Source organism: Ranitomeya imitator, chromosome 6 (genome assembly GCF_032444005.1).
Source record: "Ranitomeya imitator isolate aRanImi1 chromosome 6, aRanImi1.pri, whole genome shotgun sequence".
Classification (NCBI taxonomy): Eukaryota; Metazoa; Chordata; class Amphibia; order Anura; family Dendrobatidae; genus Ranitomeya; species Ranitomeya imitator.
In genome coordinates, this window is record NC_091287.1 from 504734886 (window position 1) to 504757345 (window position 22460).

The 22460-nt window shown below is 40.4% G+C and overlaps 1 protein-coding gene across 19 annotated transcripts in view; it reads left to right on the forward strand.

Moving 5' to 3' along the window:
- The window catches only part of RIMS2 (regulating synaptic membrane exocytosis 2), a 736866-nt gene that overhangs the window by 463591 nt on the left and 250815 nt on the right, over positions 1 to 22460 (forward strand). For 12 of the 19 annotated variants that reach the window (XM_069731753.1, XM_069731751.1, XM_069731757.1 and 9 more), the window contains 3 exons: positions 2102 to 2225; positions 3991 to 4037; positions 6666 to 6778. In XM_069731753.1, the coding sequence (XP_069587854.1) occupies positions 2102 to 2225; positions 3991 to 4037; positions 6666 to 6778 (284 nt within the window). Of the gene's footprint in view, positions 1 to 2101; positions 2226 to 3990; positions 4038 to 6665; positions 6779 to 14343; positions 14392 to 22460 lie in introns of all 19 variants that reach the window. The other 7 variants (XM_069731752.1, XM_069731750.1, XM_069731756.1 and 4 more) reach the window with 1 other exon arrangement.

Here is a 22460-nt window from a genome sequence, read left to right on the forward strand (position 1 = left end):
AGCTTTTAAAAAGTTCACCAACACCCAGAAGATCAGCGCCGTTCACCACAAATGACTGAGGTCGCATTATGTAATTCTTTCACCCATGCCTCGGTGGTCGGCCCCGGGTGATAAGCATGTGATCTTTATCCAAATTGCTCCCGGGTTTTGTGATCTTAGATCGTACCATGTTATAGGTATCTATGATTATCCCACCTTTTCCCAGAGTATAATACTTCATCTATGGTTTACATCTAATGCAGGTTCCTTTTTGGACTATTGGCCCATTTATTTGCAAGATTGGCTACTTACATATTTCATACCATAACATTACAGAATCCTCTCCAACATGTCCATTTGGAAGATACCTTTTAATTTACCCTGATCAGAATCTCCCAGGATCATCGGTGGTCAGTGCCCTCACATGTTATTGCTGCCATGGTTTTGACGATTTATCTGCTGATTTGTCCTCTGATTCTCATGTATAGGCTTATATGTACGTAGTTCTCATGAGCATCATTTACCTCTGTATACAATGATGTCAGTATCTTCTATATTGTGGTTTTTTTTGTATTTTTCCATATGTGACTCTTTATCATTCATATTATTTTAATATGTTTGATATAGGTCTGTGTTGGAACGAAACGTCAGGTATCAAAGACCCAATTTGGTCCACATAATACATTTTTCATCTGATTTCGAGTTCGAGTGCCGGATTCTTTCTATCGTTGTATGGGATCATCTGGAAGTTCAGAATATTCAAAGAAAGGAAGTTTTAGCAATCTATTATTTTAGTAAATTCAAAGCTACAACCATATTCTGAATTCAAAACGTCATTGAAAAAAAAAATTGTCTTCTAAGGGGTCAGTTCATTGAAGAGCCATTCACGTCATTATTTCTCTCTCAAGAGATCCACAACGCTCAGAGTTGAGGGTTAAAATGTGCATTTGTCAGTCTGAATAAATCACTTTATCGCCCCTTACCGCAGTCATGTCATTCTCAAACAGTGAGCAGTTTGGGTCTGCGGGAATGATTTATGTTGCTAATTTCCTTTACAATTCTTACTGTAAGGTGTAGCCAAGCTTATCTGAGCCGTCCGAGCACCGCGGTTTGTGAAGTTGTAATTTGCAGCACCTTTAGATGTTTCAATAAAACCAGAATTATCTCATTTTGTATTTTTAGAAAAATGTCTAAAAATTATCCAACGTCTTCATGTCTAACCTGTTCATTAACTTTTAAGGTTAATTAGGGCAAGCAGCAGTACTAAGCCCCAGGTGTTACCTGTTCATAATGTGGCTCTGAAAATAACCACCCATAATAAAATTCTATGAGTCTGGCCCTAGAGAGTCCACAAATCCCAAGCCCGAGTTCTCCCGATTTGGACTGGAGGCCCTTGTCTACACTGTATGAACTCCGCCCAAAAGATACCCACTTGCAAAATGAGTTGAAAGTATTACATTAAAAGGGATTGCTAAGGTAAATTTGGCGATGACCTGGGTGAAATAGGGAGTTGGACTTCTTTTGAGTAAGGAAAGAGTTAATGGTTTCAGGCCTGCCAAAGTCCGAGGGGGTTTATTCCAAGGTGCTGTTTTTTCCTCCTTTGTTGTCCATGTACAGATGTGACTCTTTATGGAAAAAAGCAGCCATATATATATTTTTTTATATTGTGAAGCCTCTCTAACACCTAACTCCTCTACATTAACCCCAGATACATAAGTATTACGTACAGATGCAGAATCTGTACGTATTTTAAATGAAAGTCTCACTGTATTATACAGACTGCGATGTGCTTCTTGCTGGTGGTCAACCACCGGTCTCGATGATCACTTTTCTTGCTCTATTAATCCAGACATTTTAAAAACGAAGTTTTGTGGTTGCAAATAATTTCTCTATACTGTTGATTTTCTATATCACTATTTAGATCAGTGTTCCCCAACTTCGGTCCTCAAGAGCCACCAACAGGTCATTTTGTCAAGATTTCCTGAAAACATGACCTGTTGGTGGCTCTTGAGGACCGGAGTTGGGGAACACGGATTTAGATGTTTAATGGGATTCTCTCATCACAGACCGAAAATGTGATTTACACATTTCAAGTAACCTTCATACAATTATTTCCCTCCAGGTGATGAAGTTTTAGAATGGAATGGGCGGATTTTACAAGGCGCCACATTCGAAGAAGTTTACAATATCATTCTGGAGTCCAAACCTGAGGCACAAGTAGAATTAGTGGTCTCCAGACCGATAGGGTGAGTAAATGTACAAGTTATTATTTGTCATAGAAAAAAAAAGTACTAACATCAGCTCTCCAGATAAGGGAAAATACCTTAAATGTTAAATGAAGGTACCGTTCAAGGAGACTCTAGACCGGCCTCTGGGCAATGAGAACAACATAAAATAACAGCATCCGCAAAAATATGGGTAGTTTAAAACGTTGTGTTTATTTCAGATATTTAAAAACAGGTAAAAATTAAAATCTTGTTGAAGGGAAGAAAAAAGAGAGCACAAGACACCCGGTCTACGCTTATCAAGCTTGGCGCTCTTAGTCTTGATCATGAGCATCAAGCTCGAAATTCGTAGCCCTGGTGTCTTTTTCTCTTTTGCTGCAGTTACATCTCATCTTATTTTTCATGTTTAGGATGTGATAAATGTATTAAAATAACATTTGTTAAGTTGTTATTTTGATTTGCATGTGATAGATGTGCTGCCGACAATATGCAATCTGTATATGGACCAAACTCAATCATTCCATACAGTTTGCATAGTGTAAAAGTGCCAGAAACGAGAGACAAACGATTTATTATATTGTCGATCAGGATGTATCGTGGACTGAAATCCATCCGTGTAAACTTTCCTTATGTTTTGTACATTTTCTCAGACCCTTTAAAATCAATTGGGTCTTTGGTCGCTTCTGGGGTCTATTATCACGTTCTGCTCCTGTGTGGCCCAAATGTGAACACAGCCTCGATCATATTTAACTCAGCAGAGCTTTTCATGAATAATGATGAGGACAGAGTTGAAGGAGTATTCTCAAAGTCATTCTTCAGGAGTACACCGCTCCCCTGTCTCATGTTTTCTTTCTTGCTGGGGAACAGTGTGCTCCTGACTGACTGATAGCTCGGAGCAATGGCATCGTTGTGCCGCTGACCTGAAGTTTGTGCTCTCAGGGTAACACTGAAGATGGTCAGGCAGCTTCAGAACAGTGCTTGCAAGCTCTTTAAAAAAAAAAAGCTTGTAAGTGATACACATATTGATAGATCGTCCACTGCTGATATCCTATGCAACAGACAGTAAGCCATAAAATTAAGTCCTTCCATTCTTGTGAATGAAAAGGATTTTTTTTCTACAAGCACATTGCAATTTCCAAAATTTGTCTTCATGAGAATAGCCTTTTAAGAAGATATTACCATATGCTATATCTTATTGCTTGGTTGGGGTCCAACTTCTATCACCAATCATGAGCTGATTTAACGCTAAAACCCCCTTTTTTTAAAAACCTAATAAAGTTTATTACGGAGATATAAAAGATCAGATACATTAGTAGAGCCACTTCAAAGTCAATGAAGGGGGCTAAACTGAGAATTGGCGATATGACATCACCACCACCGATCATAATATATGATAGCATAGCCTAGCAATAAGCCATTACTGTATGAGGAAATAGCCCTCTGAGGTTACTGTCTACTTGCTTAGATTTAAAGGGCCCCTGTGCAAGAGCAATATTTAGGCCCTTTGCGGTCCCATAACTCCTCATAATGCACAATTCCACCTGCTTTGTAGGTAGTAGTGGCCCCCTTACCTCTTGGGCCCCTGTGCGGCTACACCAATGATATGTTTGCCCCTGACTTACAGGTCAGGTCCGATGGGCATTCAGTTGGGTTGCTGATATTTTATAGTTATTACTAATTTCTACACTAAAATATCTGTATAAATGTGGTCTTGTACAAATCTGCAATGCTTGATTGATGGAATTATGAACATGACATGTTATCACGGTGTAACTTTTCCTTTCAGAGATATCCCCAGGATACCTGATAGCACACATGCCCCCCAGGATTCCAGTAAGTCGTATGGTGCATTTCATTGTATCGTTGATCTTGGCCCCTGTATTTGGGAAATGCAATCAGTAATTTACCAATCTCAACAATCCTGTCATTGACACCAAATGCTGAATATGGCCGTGTATGGATTTACAACAGCTTGTTGCTAAAAATCTGCTCAATGCATTGGATCCCATCAGAATGCTTGGTAAAAAAATAATTGCCATTGACAGGACATATTCCTTGCAGGGAGAGACGAATTTTTCAGTGATACCATTTTTTTCTCAATATGACTTTTTGAACAATTTTTATTCCATTTTATGCGTGTCAGTATAATGAAAAAGCTTCATTTTTGCCCTTTTTATATGATGTTCATTATATGGGCTATGGTGCAGTTCTGCACCTTGGGTTGTTCTGATAATACCAAATGTATACTTATTTTTTTTACACATGAAGAAGAACGCACATCATGCTAAAAAAGGCACTGGCGTCAGCAGGCCCCTTCCTCTCTGTGCCTGGTTATAGTTATAACTCTGGTCTCCAGAGCCCGAGTATGCCGCAGTAGTGTCATGTGGCTCAAGAGCAGCGCTTGAGACCCCCAAGGTAAACTAAGAGCAGCCCTGTTATATGCAGTCATGGCCGAAAGTGTTGGCACCCTTGATATTGTTTCAGAAAATTAAGTATTTTCTCCCAGAAAATTATTGCAATTACAAATGTTTTGTTATACACATTTTTATTTCCTTTGAGTGTATTGGAACAACACAAAAAAAAAACAGAGGGAAAAATAGAAAAATTAAACATAATTTCACACAAAACCCCCAAAATAGGGCGGACAAAATTGTTGGCACCTTTCCAAGATTGTGTGTAAACAACTTTGTTTCAAGCATGTGATGCTCGTTCACACTCGCCTGTGGTGAGTAACGGGTGTGGGCAATATGAAAATTACACCTTAAACCAGATAAAAAGGGAGAAGTTGACTCAATATTTGCATTATGTGTCTGTGTGTGCCTAACTAAGCACGGAGAATAGAAAGAGGAGAAGAGCACTGTCTGAGGACTTGAGAACCAAAATTGTTGAACAATATCAACAATCTCAAAGTTACAAGTCCACCTCCAGAGATCTTGATGTTCCCTTTGTCCAAAGTCCCCAACATAATCAAGAAGTTTACAACCCATGGCACTGTAACAAATCTCCCTGGATGTGGCTGGCAGAGAAAATTGATGAAAGGTTGCAATGCACAACGCAGGATAGTCTGGATGGTGGATATGCAGCCTCAATCAAGTTCCAAAGGGTGCATCAGTATCAGCACGAACTATCCATCAACATTTGAATGAAATGAAATGGTATGGCAGGAGCCCTGGGGGTGTGGGGGTCGCACTACGACACAAAGACATAAAAAAGCTAGACTGCAGTTTGCCAAAATGTACTGTAAGTAAATAAACCAAAATATTTCTGGAAAATTATTTTGTGGAAATATGAGAGCAAGATAAAGCATTTGGTAAACGCATATACGGTAATTCTCCTGTTTGCCGAAAATAGATTGAGAAAAGAACACAGTACCTACAGTCAAATATGGTGGAGGTTCAAATATGTTTTGGGGTTATCTGGCTGCCTCTGGCATTGGGTGCCATGTAGTGCCCAGTGTCAGAGCTGGGTTTGCATTCTAGGTCATGGGTCTTCCAGCAGGACACTGACCCCAAACATGTTTCAAGAAGCACCCAGAAATTGATGGAAACATAATGCTGGAGAGTTCTTAAGTAGCCAGCAGTGAGTCAGGATCTAAATCCCATTGAACACCTGTGGAGAGATCTTAACTCTCTCTGTTGGGTGAAGCACCCTTCAAATATGAGAGAGCTGGAGCAGTTTGCAAAAGTGGTCCAAAATTCCAGTTCAGATGTGTAAAAAGCTTGTTGATGGTTATAGGAAGTGATTGATTGCAGTTATTTATTCCAATTGGTGCAAAACCAAATATTAAGTTGAGGGGTGCTAACAGTTTTGTCCGGCCCATTTTTGTGGTTTTCTATGAAATTATGTCCCATTTGCCTGTTTTCCTCCTTTGTGTTGATCAAATACAAACAAAGGAAATAAGCATGTATAACAAAACATGTGAAATTACAATAATTTTTGGGGAGAAATAATTCAGGTCCTGGAACAATTTCAAGGGTGCCAACATTTCCGGCCATGACTGTATTTCTTAAGGGATATAACCTTTTTTTTTATTGGATTTTTATGTAAACTCTTTTTACCTATTCCCTCTTTATTTCCAATTATCTAGCATAGCCGACACCTTTAAGGTTAGGTTCCTACAACATTTGTCATTGGGTTTGGTCGGATCGACCACAACATATCCAACCTTATGCCTATTCACTCATATTCAATGAATTCATGGTTAATTACACTTTTCAAAACATTTAAATCCTATTTATATATGAACATATACAGGCCAAACGTATGGCAAAAGGAGACCCAGTCTAGGGGGCTTTTATGTTAGACATGGCGAATGTATTGCTGATAGTGTAAACCAAGGCCACACTTGTCAAATATTGCTCCTATTCTACTTTAGCTCATCTTTAGAAAAAAACATGTCTAAATTTGGAAAGCGCATTTTTGTTCAATCTTTCTTTCTTTTTTTTTACTTATGATTATAAGGTTCTAGTTCCTTTGAATCCCAGAAAATGGATCGTCCCTCCATATCCGTTACGTCCCCCATGAGCCCTGGAATGTTGCGTGATGTTCCCCAGTTCCTGTCAGGACAACTCTCAGTATGTACAATTGTCATTTTCTATTTAGGCTTTGCTGTGATTTTCCTTGATTTCATAGTGTTGTGATCCTCATAGACTGAGGCCAGTCCGATCCACCTCTGCATTCGTGATCCATTCCTCATAGTAGAGTAGCCATGTGGTATTATTATCCTAGATTTTATTCTCAAAACTATCTGATGAAACCGCAGCACATTTACTCTATATAATTAAACCGTAAATATAAGAGAACGAGCTCTATTTGAATAAAGCCATGGCTGACTCAACTAGGGCTTAAAGGGGTATTCCCGTCTCCAAGATCCTATCCCAAAATGCAGTAGGTGTCATAACAATAATATTAGCAAATACCTCCAATTAGAAATGTAGTATAGTTCTTCTGATTCTCTATGTGAGCAGGGCATTGCTGTAGTTAAGGTATCCATGGTTACGACCACTCATATAGTGGCAATTACCGTAGTTTATTATTTAGCTGTTAGTGGTTGTAACCATGGAAACCTAACTTACCACAATGCCCTGCACATAGGGTAAGTGACTTAGCTATTCAGAATAACTATTCTACATTTCTACAAAATTATTATTCCACCTACTGCATATTAGGAGAGAATTTTGGAGACAGAAATACCCTTTTAATGACTGCTCTGTTCAGTAACAGTATGGCAGTGATTATACCCTGAAGGTTGCGCTACCTGGCTTTCCTTTACAGCCAACCAAGAAGGTAACAGTGACGACGCACATAGAGGAAAGAGGGGACGCATTGCAGACATTAATTTGACATAATTTGAAGTTCGTGGGTCCCAGTGCAAAATGTCCAAAAGGGCACTCAACGGTCAGGGGTCTTTAATAGTATTGGTTTTATCTTTTGAGCCAAAGGAAAACCATACCCTGGGTGTGATTACACCTACGAAAACACCCACTATACTTACACCCCTATGCGCCATTATGATGCTGTCAACCAGAACCCCAGGACCTTGAGTTGTTTCCCTTTGTTGGTTCTCTCCACACTTGTTTTCTAAGAAAGCTCTTCCTCTGCAGAGTAGAGCCCTAGGTAACTTTACATGTTAGGCCAACCAAAACTGGGAACCCCTCTCTAAGGGCCCATATCTACTGCATGGTATGCCTTTTAAGGGATGTACACCCTCGAGAGGTAACTTCTCCCTCATTAAAAATCTGCAGTACCTCTCATCCACCCTTGATTTGCAGATCCTATTGTTGTAACAGAAGTTTAGTCTGATGAAGCAGTAGATTAAGTTCTTTAGAGAACTTGGTGGTCCCAACAGGACATTAGGGACATAGCCGGGAGAGTAGTTCCCCAACTGGGCAATGTTCCTCAACTCCAATCCTTAAGAGCCACCAACAGACCATGTTTTCAGGACTTACTTGGTATTGTCCATGGAATAAATCCTTCACCTGTGCAATACCAAGGAAATCCTGAAAACATGGATCTGTTCTTGGGTCTTGAAGAGTGGAGTTGGGGAACAGTGACCTAAGGGGTGTCATTGAACCACTTTACCTTGGCAGGAGAATTTATATACAGGGCTAGGGTAACAAACTGAATCCTTGCCCCATGAGATGGGATTGATGTTTGGGACAGTGTATCGATATAGTCCTTAGATTCATACTTCACATACTAACCCATGCCGATATATAATCGCCCTTCCGGTAGTCACGCCTTTGCTTTATTGCGGACTTTCCTTAGGGTGTCGGGAGGGTGTAAGATTGCTCAGTAATGTTTGCTCATTGTACATTTATTACTTCATAGACTTCCACCCACAGACTTTTAGTGCATTGCTTCTTCCTAGGGGACTCTAATGGGGTGAGATTAGGAAATGTTATATGCCTTCATAAACATTGCTTCTTTAGCCTCTCGTTAATTGCAGCAGTTTATCACTTACACTGAAGCGATGACTACATTTATGGGAAACTACTTGGCCAAGGGAGCTCATTCAAGGTTAAATAGACACCTCCACTCATGGATACATAACATACATATCAAATAAAATTTTGTGGTCTTTAAAAAAAAAAAAAAAGAAGTGTGAGTGAGCATGTCACTTGTGGGGGAATAGCGGTGCGGGGTTTAAAGTGTGCACTAAACTTTGTAGAATAAAGGAAATGAGTAATAAATTAGCAAAACAAATCTGACATTTCTACACTGTTAGGTGTTAAATCTTTGATCGTTCATGAGAACATGGGTCCTAAAACCCTCCGTATAAATGAAATGGAAGTGAGCATGTGCAACCATGGCTTCATTCACTGTCTATTGGAGTGGTGGGCACACATGCTCACTAGCACTCCATTCATTCATGAGACTTTAGGACTCCCATTCTCAGTATCGGTCGGAGTTCTAACAGCCCGACCTCCAGTAGATATACATTTATCATCTATCTGGTGGAGAGGATATATATGTCCTGTATGAAACAGCCCCATTAACCAATTTTAAGAGCTGTCCAAGTGATTCTCATATAACTCTAATGCCAGTAAATTACATTCACAATTGTGTTCCCAACCCTACAGCAGGAAGTGAGCCTAAACTGAAGTTTCATAGGGATCTATAAGCTTCAGGTCACGGCCTTGAACCTGCAGTCAGGATGGAATTTGCATCCATATTACGGGGCATAAATGCCTGACACTGGCCAAAAAAAAGCCTAGAAATGCCTTCAAGAAGCAATTGAAAGAAGACATTGCTACTGACTTCAGATTTCCAACTAGTCCGGGCATTTTTATGGACAGTGATATCGTTGCCATTTTTTGTAGCCAGAGATAAGAAGTTTAGGTGCAGCCGAAACCTAAAGCAAATCCTATACTGGAAGCCAGTCCACACACCTAAATCCAAGCATTATGGCTACCTAGCCTAAAATAGACCCCCAAGATACTTGTTATCCACCTTTTGGGAACTTAAAGAAGTTGCCCACTTTTTAGACAACCCCTTCTCATACCCGATGCTTGACCCCAATAAAATAAAAAAAAAGTATACTCACCTACCCTGCCAGCGCCATTCTCGCCGTGTCAGCACTTGAGTTCCCAGGGCCCTTGTGTGCTGTGTTATGACACGTGACCATGGCGCCCAATCAGCGCTGGCGTCACTGTCTCCGCCTTCGGACAAAATAAAACATCAAGAGGAAGTCAGGGCTGCAGCTGCTCTCTCACTTCCTCTTGATGTTTGATTTGTCCAAAGGCGGAGACAGTGACGCCAGCGCTGATTGGGCGCCAGGGTCACGTGTCACAACAATCACATGAAAGCCCCAAAACCACGAGTGCCAACACTGCTGAAATGGCGCCGACACAGGAGAGGAGTATAAGCTTTTTTAATTTATTGGCACTAAACCTTTAGATCAAGAAGTGGTTACCCTAATAGTTGACATCCCCTTTAAATTCATTTGACTTAAATGCTTATATTTAAGGCCACAAATCATTTGGTTTTACTAATAATTTTATGAAAAATTTTAGCACAGATTGGCTTTTACAGGCCCTTTATGTTTCCCTGCACATTCAACTTTGATGAAGTCTGTGGTCATAAATCAGCTGAGATGAGCTTAGAAAAAGAGTGCAAACTTTCTATCTGGCCATTATAGCGGGCTGACTGATTTTATGCATTTAAGTAATAACAAAATACCTCCAAAGGTGGACAATCCCTTTGAGGATCACTTGCCAAGGTATCATTTTTCATCACCCACATACGATAAACAGCGACCAACATAAAGCAGAGATTCGGTTCTGCTCTTGAGCAGGAGGATAAAATGGTGACGCACATCCATGGCAAAATTCCCAGGCGGAAGCATTTCTAGCATATGTAATATGCCATAATTGCCTCCGACATGTAGATTACGGATCTGGAGCCCTCATTGGTCAGCAGAAGAAGGTAGCCAGAGCCCATCTTGCTGCTGCAAATAAGACATAATGACCTCTTCCTGCCTTTACTTTTTTGACATATCCATACTGCCCAAGATCTCGTAAGGGGTCTTCACAAATTTTTTCTTTACCATTTTTTCATACATATAAAAAAGAAAAAAAAAATAGGTTTACTGCCATACCACAGGGCTGAAAATGGACATTTTGGGGACCATCATTGACACTTCAGACACCTTTGAATATTTTCTGTCAAACGGGCATTGGGTCCAACCACCAGGGTGTGCTTGGACAGGTTGCATGGAACATATTTCATAATATCTAAAGGAAAAAAATATATTTTGTGATGGAAAAATTTAGTACATCTATGGAAGGTGAGATGTAGTCCAGAACTTCTACCATTTCAAAACAATCTTTTTATGTTTAATATTAAGAGACATCACTCAAATGAAAGAGAACTCTCCTAAGCCGTCTAAATGGGCATGTAAGTCGTAGGGAGCTGAATAAAATGACACCCTAATACCTGTAATCCGATGTCTTATTCAAGAGAAATCCACATTTTTTTAAATATGTAAATGAGCTGTTAAGATCTATGGGCCGGACCTAGATCTCCCTGAGAATCTGCCTCCAGAGATTGCTATAAATGAAGGGGGAGTTACCAGTGTGAGACATGTAATGACTGACAGTCTGCTCTCCTGATCTAGATGTCTCACACTGGCAACTTCCCCTTCCATTTAAAATAAGCTCTGGAGGCAGATTCTAAGGGAGATCTATGTCCAGCCCATCGATCTTAGCAGCTCATTTAAATATTAGGTGAAAATTGTGGATTTCTCTGAAATAAGACAACGATATCAAGGTATCCCTTTATTTAGCTTCCTATGACCTGTCTGCCCATATAGATGGCTTAGAAGGTTGTTCCTGGTGATAGATTCCTTTAATGATGGTCTTTCCACCTATTCCTATAAATGTATTAGTAAATCTATGACACAGGAGTTTCGTGTTTCCAATAGTGAATTAACTATAGTATAGATGGTGAATTAAATCACTCTAGATTTTTATCTGCATTTTTTTCTGTATTTTGCCTTCTGCTGTATACCCTACCATGGACTTACTAGCATATTTATTGCCTTAAAATTTCAGAACTAAACTAGGACATTGCAATCTAATGTTATCTCCGCTAACTGATGTGTGCTTAGGTTATGTGAAATACAGATACCATATGGTTCTAACAGCAGGTAACATGTCAGAACGCCAAGTGCACCACCGCCGCCCATGTGTAGTTGCTATAATTAGATATTATCTTATTTGACATTTACACATCATTGAAAACCCTTTTCTGCGAAGAAATGGACTAAAAATGGGCTAGAAGTAATCACCAAGAAACAGTTTTGCTTCTTCAGAGCATTGTCTTTACACAGAGCTCTTGACCACTCACATTATTAAAGATCAATGGAGAGTAATACCGCCATATAACTTCATTAATAATAGTGACATACTCTGTTTTTAAATAAAGCCACCACACCGTGTCAAAAATTATTAGCTTTATCTTTGTGTGTACCTTTTAATGTCCAGTACACTTGTATAGCATTGTTATTATGGCTACTGCATGAAAGTGTTATGTGGTCAATGTACACCCTGTTATTAGGCTACCATGCCATGTGACACTATATGGTATATTTCTTCATGTGTTCCTACACCATTTGGTGGGTCAGCAGAAGGTAATGCTCAAGGCGCCATCCAACATTAGTCCGACCTTTAAAAGGTTGTTAATAAAAAAACAAGTTATTCCTGATAGTGTAGGAGCAAACTTGGTACTTAGTGACGAGCGAACGTTCTGGGATAAGGTGTTATCCACCATGCTCAGGTGCTAACCGAGGGTCTTCAGCGTGCTCGAATAACATGTTCCAGTCCCCGCGGGTGCGTGTCTCACGGCTGTTTGACAGCCACAATACATACAGGGATTATCTGTCTGTTAGGGAACCCCTGCATGTGTTGCGCCTGTCGAACAGCCACGAGACGTGCAGCCGCGGGGACTGGAACATATTAGAACACGTCGAAGACACTCGGTTAGCACCAGAGCATGGAGGATAACACCTTATCCGAGCACAGTCGCCCATCACTATTACTAATCACTTGGGCCCTAACTCTGAGACCCCCAGCAGTCCTGACATTGCAGCTCTGGACCTCATAGAAAGCAGTCCTGGGACTCTGGATCTCCTCCGCTTCTTTCATTGTCTAGATCAGTATTTCCCAAACTCCAGTCCTCACGGACCCCACGGGTCATGTTTTCAGGATTTCCATAGTGTTGCATAGGTGGGACAATTCCTGATGCCTTGATGATACTTCCACTAATTGCGCAATACTAAGGAAATCCTGAAAACATGACCCGTGGGGTCCGTGATGACTGGGGTTTGGGAAACACTGGTCTAGACGATGATGTTTTAGATGCTCGTGTGAACCTACCCTGAGAGTTACAGGGCCCCAAGCTCAGGATGGCTGAGGGTCCTAGCAGTCAGACCCCCGGAGATCAGAAAATTTTCCCTGTCCATAGGGAATGAAAATAACTTGTGATTTTGCCAATAACCCTTTAACTGGACAGCTTCTTGAGGACTTACTAAGTCCCTACAACTAATTCTGTCCATTGCAGATATGGACAAATCCTTTAGAAACTCTACACGTAGGAATCATTTGTGCAATGCATAGCAGTATTACTAGCAGGTAGATATCACCGTGTTGTTATATGTCTGTGTACTTTGGGGTCCGTTCCTGTTATTTTCTTCCACATTGCGTTTCAGCACCCATTCAGTGGTCCGGTCAGGGCTTACATCCAAACCCCATCCCCTTTCCACCCCCTGCAAAACGAGATTTGGACATATGTGCCGATGAGGCCATAGACTATAGTGGTGCCAACAGAGCAAACGTGAGCCCTGTCGTGCATTATTTTTGGGCGTACAGCGGTAACCCAGACGTAGTAGACTGCTTTTAGGCGTCCGCCCCAGTAGGCGTATACACCCAAAAATGATGCACTTTGAAGCGCACCTTCGCTCTGTCGGCACCATTATAGTCTATGGGCCTGTCGACACATGCGCCCGAATCCCATTTTGCGGACATAAGCCCCGACGGGGACACTGAACAGGTGCTAAAATGCACCCTAAAAAAACAGATGAATCGAGTGTTAAAGGGGTACGCCAGGTAAAACTGATAAAAAGTGTTCTATTTAGACCAGGGCCTGAGAGGTAGACCATGACCTATAACTCTAAGGCTACATTTTCAACGTGAGCTTTCGATGAGTTTTTGATGTTGCAGATTTTCTCCACCCAAATAAAAGTCACTTGCATTTTTCAAAAATAAGCAGCGTAAAGAAAACTCACCAAAAACTCATCGTGGGAACGTGGCAAGATCAAAGAAAAACATCTGTTATGCCCCACCCTCTTTGATTCGGCACTAAATACAGCACCGTGCTTCGGTTTAGCTGGACTGTTCCTTTAAGAATACAATGGTGATTGCGCTCATGTTTGTCGATGTGGCGTCGGTGGAATATTACCACATTGTCAGCCAGCTATAACTTTGTGATTTTGGTGTGTACTTTGTTGCTCTTGATGTTGATTTCAATACTTGTGTTTTAGTTTTGAATTATTTTTAATTTCAGCTTGTTGTCTTTTTTGGTTTTTGTTTTATTGCTTTTTTATTTTTTCCCCCTTTTTTTGTTTAATTTCGCTTACCAGAGCCAAAGCCTTAATAGAAGAACAGCGCCTTTTGTTCCTAGGGTCCAGGTAAAGGCTTTTTCTGCCTGACACTAACTAAAGCTGTGTGTTCATATTTTGTTTTTTTGTTTTGTTTTGTTTTTTTGTTTTAGTTTGGAAAATGCATTGGAGGAAAACTGCACATTTGGTTTGTTTTCCCCTATCTTTTGAAGCGTGTTGCTAGCATTGTGCATTCTCCTCAGTAACCCACACGGTAGTGCATGAACATAGTAGCACAGAGGGAAACTTTAAAGAGACGAGGTATTCTGTGGCTGCCGAAAAACATTTACTTCTGGCCTTGAAATTACAGTTTCCATAGCCTTTTTTCACACCAAATTTCAAATATGAAAATAAATGATAAATACTCTCTGATTCAATACTTTTACCCCATTAAATGGACAACGCCGGCTATCCTCAACAGTGGCGGTTTAATATATGGCTGATAGCTCTCTTAAAGTTGACCTATCATTTGCCATAAATATAGATATATTTTTAGCTGATCTAAACCCCCATTTTTCTTAATCTGACATTCTTTTTCTTTTGTTTCTGGGTCTCTCCGTTTCTGAGATACAGCCCTCTATTCCCTATATGTAAATCTTGTCCTTTTTTTAGCCATCTGGGCGTGTTCCCCAACTCTCCTCTGTAGGCATCTTCTTGAGGACTATGAGTACCAAGACTAGTTTTACATACAGGGCAGAGAGGGCCATATCTTAGGAACGGAGAGGCGTAATAACCAAAGAAAAATCTTACAAATTCAGCTCTCTCACATATTTAGGTCTATCCAATGGCCGATTGTCCACGTGTATTATATATTGATTTAGACAAGCAATATTATCTGTGTGACTACAGACTTGTCAATCCTCGCATCATACGCACTGCACACTGTGATGTTCTCCAGTGTCAGCATTGGGGGGAGGCGGTCATGTGACTGCGATATGCATATACCTGGACACATTCCGACTAGACTGTTTCCAACCCCTCTAGTTGGAATGTGGCCAGGAGAATGTATATTTGCGATATGCATCACAGTGCGCAGTGCGTGCGATGTAAGGATTCACAAATCACATAGAGAGACTTCAGACTTGTAGATTAAAACTGGACAACCCCTTTGTTTCAAAAATGTCTACTGACGCATCTAAAGAGTGCCCATAGCACACAATAATTATGAAGCACGGCATTAGTGCCAGTTTTTTCTTGAAATTTGAGACAGAATTTTGGTACATTTCTCTTAATAAATTTCCCCAGTGCAGGGCTTGAAAAGGTGCGGTATGAGTTCTCTTTTTGGTATTTTTTATTGAGAATGTTGTATGATAAAATTACCAGTTGCTTAAATAAGGCTTTTATGTTAAATGATTTTTTTTTAGTAAAATTATGACCATTTTTTTTAATTTATTTTCCATATCCATATATTAAAAAAGGTGAAATCTTGCAATTTTTACACTTGCCAATAGGCCTAGTATTAAGGCCATACTGTTCTTTTCCGCAGCCACGCAGGCATGGTTCCGACTTGTACAGGAGATTTTTCTAGACATGCTCCGATCTGGGCAATCGTCATAGTGTAAAGAGAAGGAGGTTGTTTTTTTTTTTTAATCACCACTTAGGCTTAGTGGTCAGTGTGAAAATGTTGTGCAATTTCTTGCAAGTATTTTTTTTTTTTAGCTAAAGATAGGCATATGGAAAATAAATAAATTAAAAATTAAAAAAGTAATATATTTCTCACAAAAACCTGATTTAAATGATAAGTGATTTTCTGATAGCACATTCCGTTCACCCATTAAATTTTGAAGAAAATATCTTTTTTATAATGGGCCATTTCCACTCTGAAACATTTTGGATGATTTTTATTTTAGGCAAAACCATAGAAGTGTATTAGACTATTTGGAATATTGTTTTTGGTGAATTCAGACTTTACTTTGTCTCAAATATTCCTGAAAACTTTAGAACAGTATATGGCTAATGCACCACCTAAAGGTTTTGGATCAGATGCTGGGAAAAAGGTCTGCTTCTTTTTTTTTAAATTCTCCCAGAAACAGCGCCCCCTCTTGTCCATATCGGTGCCTGGTATTACAACTCATCCTCCATCCCACTAAATTTTCCCAGTATAATATTTTCCTATCTTTATAATAAGCCACAGTCTCTTTAAAGCTTTTATGATAACCTACCGACAATCACAACATGCTTCCTACTGCATTTTCCAATATATACAAGCACCTGTGGTAAAAGATTAGCACATCAAGTTGTGCCTTATTCTAGACCAAAGTCAACATTTTACATTCAGTAGCAAAAATAGTGAAAATTTATGTCTCGATGTGAACGTTTAATAAAAATGATTTGGGAAAAAAAAAACGCATAAGGCGTTAGTATATTTCACATGAATAAGGTACAAATTGGTTGCCTTTCTTTCTGAGTAATACGTCTCCTACCGCTAGTCTGTACTAATCCACTGCATGCTGCGTCACTGCCATTACTATGGTTTATGATATAGAATGTATGTGAACACTGTTTTATTGTGCTATGTTCTGGAGTTTAATGTGAATTATTCCTCTATAGGACTCGCATAGGAAGGTTATTATACTGTACAATAATGTCCTCAGCAAATCAAAACTGCAGCTGTAGGTGGTGGGAAATCTACAGATGTATAGGAAGTCTATTCTAGTGACAGATACACATACACGTAGATAGATAGAAGATATGGGATAGATGGATAGACCGGAAGATAAATAATGATAGATATGTAGAGAGATAGAAGATATCAAGAGAACTATGATATGCCATGGATTTCCATAGCCCCCACCCTGGTTATGCCCCATCCATCGTTCCTACAATCCCCTCCCACCATCCCCAGAGTCCATATTCCCTAATGTACTGTCATGCTGGGACGGTCTTAAGTTAGGGAGAGGGGCCTCAAACTGTCCCCAAAACGCTAACTATCCTTGTTCCGGGGGTACTCCTGAAGGTAGAGAGGCCTGGGTCTCCAACCTTACTGTGCTCCTGTTAAACCCTAATCTGTCCTCTTCCCCACCCCATGAGGCATGGGACAGAAATGTAAGGTAAAAAAAAAGCACAAAGACAAAACAGGGATAGCAGAAAACCACTATCATACAAAAACACTAACCAACAATAGAGAGCAGGATAGGGAAATGGAGGAATAAACTAAATGTGAATAGGGACCAAGAGATAAACACATACTGCAGCAAACAACATATTCAGGTACAACTCCCACTTCAACTATTCAGCTTAGGAAGAAGAATCTTTCAGCAGCAAGGAAGAAACACCCAGAGCCAGTATGTATAGAGTTACTAATTCATAAGCAGTTGCAGCTGAGAACCTTCAGGCTGTTATGGTCTCAGCCAGCTTGGAAAGAATCCTTAACCCTCTCAGCACTGAAGGTAATGAAAGCCGTTTAAAATAGGACATGAATTACACCATCTCTAAAGAAAACCTGAGATTCATTATCCGACGTGACCTTCTAACTCCAGGTCTTCCAGGGGAATGTGACACCCTTGTGACATGTACACTTGCTTTGGCATAACTAATGTGTATTTAGTCCTGCCAATAAAGTTTTTTTGAATTTGATAGATGAGTTAATGAAATATCTAGATAATAGATAGAAAATTAATAAATGATAGATAACTAGATAGAAAACTGAAATAGATAGATTTACAATAGATAGATAGATAAACTGGATAGATTAAATAGAGAGCTAATGATTGATAGCGACTGCTGTGGAGAATTTACATCAGAACATCAATACGCTGTAAAACACATCGAGGGTCAAAAACTATTAGTACATACCTAGCTGGCAAGCTTAAGCCACATATAGGAATGTCAAATTCACCGCACATTTTTAGTGCACACAATGTAATAAAATGTGTGTATCAAGTCATGTGTGTCTATAGCTCTAGATCTTTGTGTCTCCATGATCACAAAGAAAACTTGTGTAGTCTATTCTTGCAGTCGTAGTCTCTTCCATCTGCTACCTAATTCTTACCATCTTGTTTACATTTGATTGGCTAACAAAAAGTAGAGGACAGATTGATGGTAATATAACTGTAAGATCAGACTACACATAGTTTGTTTGTAGTCTGTTACCTTGGTAACACATAGATCTACATTGGAATTGTATTCACAAAATAATGGAAGATATTTAATTAAAACTGTTTGCAGTTTGATTTTTTCTTATTAGATGTGTTAGGACAAACAATAGTTGCAAAAGAGGGCTGTGAAAAGGGATATAATGGGAAATGGTGTATTGATTACACTGATGTAAAAATTTTAAAGGGAGTCTGTCAACTTAAACTGACAGTATAAACTAAGCCTTCTAGTATATATAGCCCATTTAAATAATTGCATATTTAGTATTCTAATCGCTGCCTCCATTTTGTGGCAATTGAAAGTAATCAATATGTTAAATAGTGTGCTCGGTTGTTAGGCTTACCTGTCAAGTGGATCCCCCAAACCCAAAATCCGGGTGGGCACCTAGGCCACCAAGGACATTGGTGAAGCAGGCTGGAGAGGCACATGAGAAATGGGTAGCTGATATATTAGAAGCTATTGACAGATAGCAGAGGTACTGGAAGCCGCAGGCAGACAGGTAACTGAGCTCATGGAATCTGCACGCAGACAGATAGCTGAGGTAATGGAAGCCGCAGGCAGACAGGTAACTGACATGCTGGAAGCCACAGGAAGACTGGTAGCTGAAGTACTAGAAGCCAAAGGTATACAAGTATCTGATGTACTGGAAGCCACAGGCAGACAGATAGCTGAGGTACTAGAAGCTGCGGGCAGATAGGTAACTGAAGTACTGCAATCCACAGGCAAACAGGTAGCTGAGGTACTGGAAGCCACAAACTGACAGGTAACTGATGTACTGGAAGCCACAGGCAGACAGTTAACTGAGGTACTGACAGCTGCAGGCAGACAGGTAACAGGTACTGAAAGCTGCAGTCAGACAGGTAACTGAGGCACTGGAACCTGCAGGCTGCCAGGAGACATCCTGTGACCTCAGATAGGGAAATATGCACAGACAAACTAAAAGTTTTAATACCAATACACAGGTGTGTGTCCTGGTGTAGGCCAGTCAGATTGGATCATGCTAGGCCATCTGGAAAGCTGACTTGGAGCACAAAAGAGTTTAGTGAACCAGGGTGAGGGAAGCAAAGCCCAGATCCGGGAAATGTGCATAACACCGATGCACCCTTGGTGTGGCCAAGAGGTTCGGTGCACCAATCCGCCCACTGGTTTTGAATGTCCCTGTATCCCTCACTGGTGATTGACAGGACTGGTTTACCTGGATAGAGCACTGTGCAGAGAAAGCTCAGGGCAGTACTGTCAGTCATCAGTGAGGGAGGTGAGGCGTGCAAAACCAATGGACAAAATAGGGCACTGAGCCTTTTCGTCACCGTAAGGGTGCACTGCGCGGCCTAAATAGGATATCTGATGAAACGTCAATTTATGCAGAAAAGAAACAACTATTAGACAATAAAGATGTGTTAGTTATTGGGGCTTCATGTCCTGTAAGACTATGTGCTTAGTGTCAGACTTCATATAATAGGATTAATTGTCGGGAACATAGTATATTTACGAATGTTGAATATATCAAATTATTTGTTTTATTTCTCAAGGGTTTCATCCCCACAATACTCATAAGGTCACTGCATCCTGCTTTGCCACTTTTTCATGACATTGTGTACATGATTGTTTTTATCCGTTACAAAACGACACCTTGCATGCCTTTATCAGACACCTTTCAGGCTTTACTTCTGAAACGCATGCAAACTGTCCACCATTTTAACATTCACATTTATTTTAATGGAGAAAATACGGAGAGTTATTAGAGGGATGCCCCATTCAGGACCCTGATTATTTAGCAAACAGGACATGTCTTCATATTATACCTGTGATTGCACTAAAAGGAATCCAAATGTTACTTTCCTGCCCATTGTACAGCTGAAGGCTCCTGCTTCCAGTAGCAGGACTACCTGTGATGAGCTCGTGATGATCCCAACAAAAGGATAGTCCAAATTAGACACCCCCTTTAATATAAAATGCATATTATCCACATACAGTAACATCTCTTCCTCCTGTGATGGTGAAACAAAAAATTTAGGGAAAAAATTGGTTTGCCATGTTCTCTAAAGGAGGGCGCAACTTGCTGATGTAAAAACCTTCCACCGCTGCTTTTCTCTACTGGGGATCTGACAACCTAATTCTCATTTTTCAGTGGACTAAAACCTTACAGGAGATGTTAAGGGAGATATATTTTCTTTGTGAAATATTTTTGTAAAAGTAATGCAGATGAATAAATAGGTAAGTGTTCTAATTATGTTTGATTTCCTCCTTCATTTGTAAAAAGTCCTGTACTTTTAGACAATTTGATCTAATTTAAAAGTTATTGTAATACATGAACAATCTGAGCATCACTTTATTTATAAATTATGTTGCCCTATCCTCAAAAAAATAACAGAGAGGCAGTCTTTGTCTCTCAGCTCCTGCTCTCCTGTAATCAAACTGCACACAGACATAACACAGTCAGTCTTTGTCACTCTGCTCCTGCTCTCCTGTCTTCAAACTGCACACAGACATAACAGAGAGGCAGTCTTTGTCTCTCCGCTCCTGCTCTCCTGTCTTCAAACTGCACACAGTCATAAGAGAGGCAGTCTTTGTCTCTCCGCTCCTGCTCTCCGGTCTTCAAACTGCACACAGACATAAGCGAGGCAGTCTTTGTCTCTCTGCTCCTGCTCTCCGGTCTTCAAACTTTACAGACATAAGAGAGGCAGTCTTTGTCTCTCCGCTCCTGCTCTCCGGTCTTCAAACTGCACACAGACATAAGAGAGGCAGTCTTTGTCTCTCTGCTCCTGCTCTCCGGTCTCCAAACTGCACACAGACATAAGAGTCAGTCTTTGTCTCTCAGCTCCTGCTCTCCTTTCTTCAAACTGCACACAGACATAAGAGAGGCAGTCTTTGTCTCTCCGCTCCTGCTCTCCGGTCTTCAAACTGCACACAGACATAAGCGAGGCAGTCTTTGTCTCTCTGCTCCTGCTCTCCGGTCTTCAAACTGCACACAGACATAAGAGAGGCAGTCTTTGTCTCTCCGCTCCTGCTCTCCGGTCTTCAAACTGCACACAGACATAAGAGAGGCAGTCTTTGTCTCTCTGCTCCTGCTCTCCGGTCTCCAAACTGCACACAGACATAAGAGTCAGTCTTTGTCTCTCAGCTCCTGCTCTCCTTTCTTCAAACTGCACACAGACGTAAGAGAGGCAGTCTTTGTCTCTCTGCTCCTGATCTCCTGTCTTCAAACTGCACACAGACATAAGAGTCAGTCTTTGTCTCTCTGCTCCTGCTCTCTTGTCTTCAAACTGAACACAGGCATGACAGAGAGGCAGTCTTTGACTCTGCGCTCCTGTCTACCAACTGCACACAGACATAACAGAGAGTCAGTCTTTGTCACTCTGCTCCTGCTCTCCTGTCTTCAAACTGCACACAGACATAACAAGGCAGTCTTTGTCTCTCCGCTCCTGCTCTCCTGTCTTCAAACTGCACACATACATAACAGAGAGGCAGTCTTTGTCTCTCAGCTCCTGCTCTCCTGTCTTCAAACTGCACACATACATAACAGAGAGGCAGTCTTTGTCTCTCAGCTCCTGCTCTCCTGTCTACAAACTGCTCACAGACATAACAGAGAGGCGGGCCTTCGGTTCAGAACAGGCAAGCCATTGGATAAGGACAGTCAAAATACATACTGAGAAGTACATGAAAAGAATTTCCATCACATGGAGTGCTGGTAGAATACTGCTACTTATGAAAACAGAGTGGATGAAAAGTGGCAGAACATGGAAATGTGGACAGTTGTTGAAAATATTAGACTGATATAGGCAAGACAATTCTTTTACACTCACACTTTTACACTGTACGTTCAGTCCCCCTTTATAATGGTAAATTCCACTTTTAATTAACATGTTACATGTCAGTAACTTATACTTATCTTTAATTACAGAGTTTTTCCTTCTATGTTCACATACAGAGCTAAATTATGAATTCTAGTACATTTTTTTTTTACGGAGAGTAAAGCATTATGGCATATAAATCCTTAGATTTGC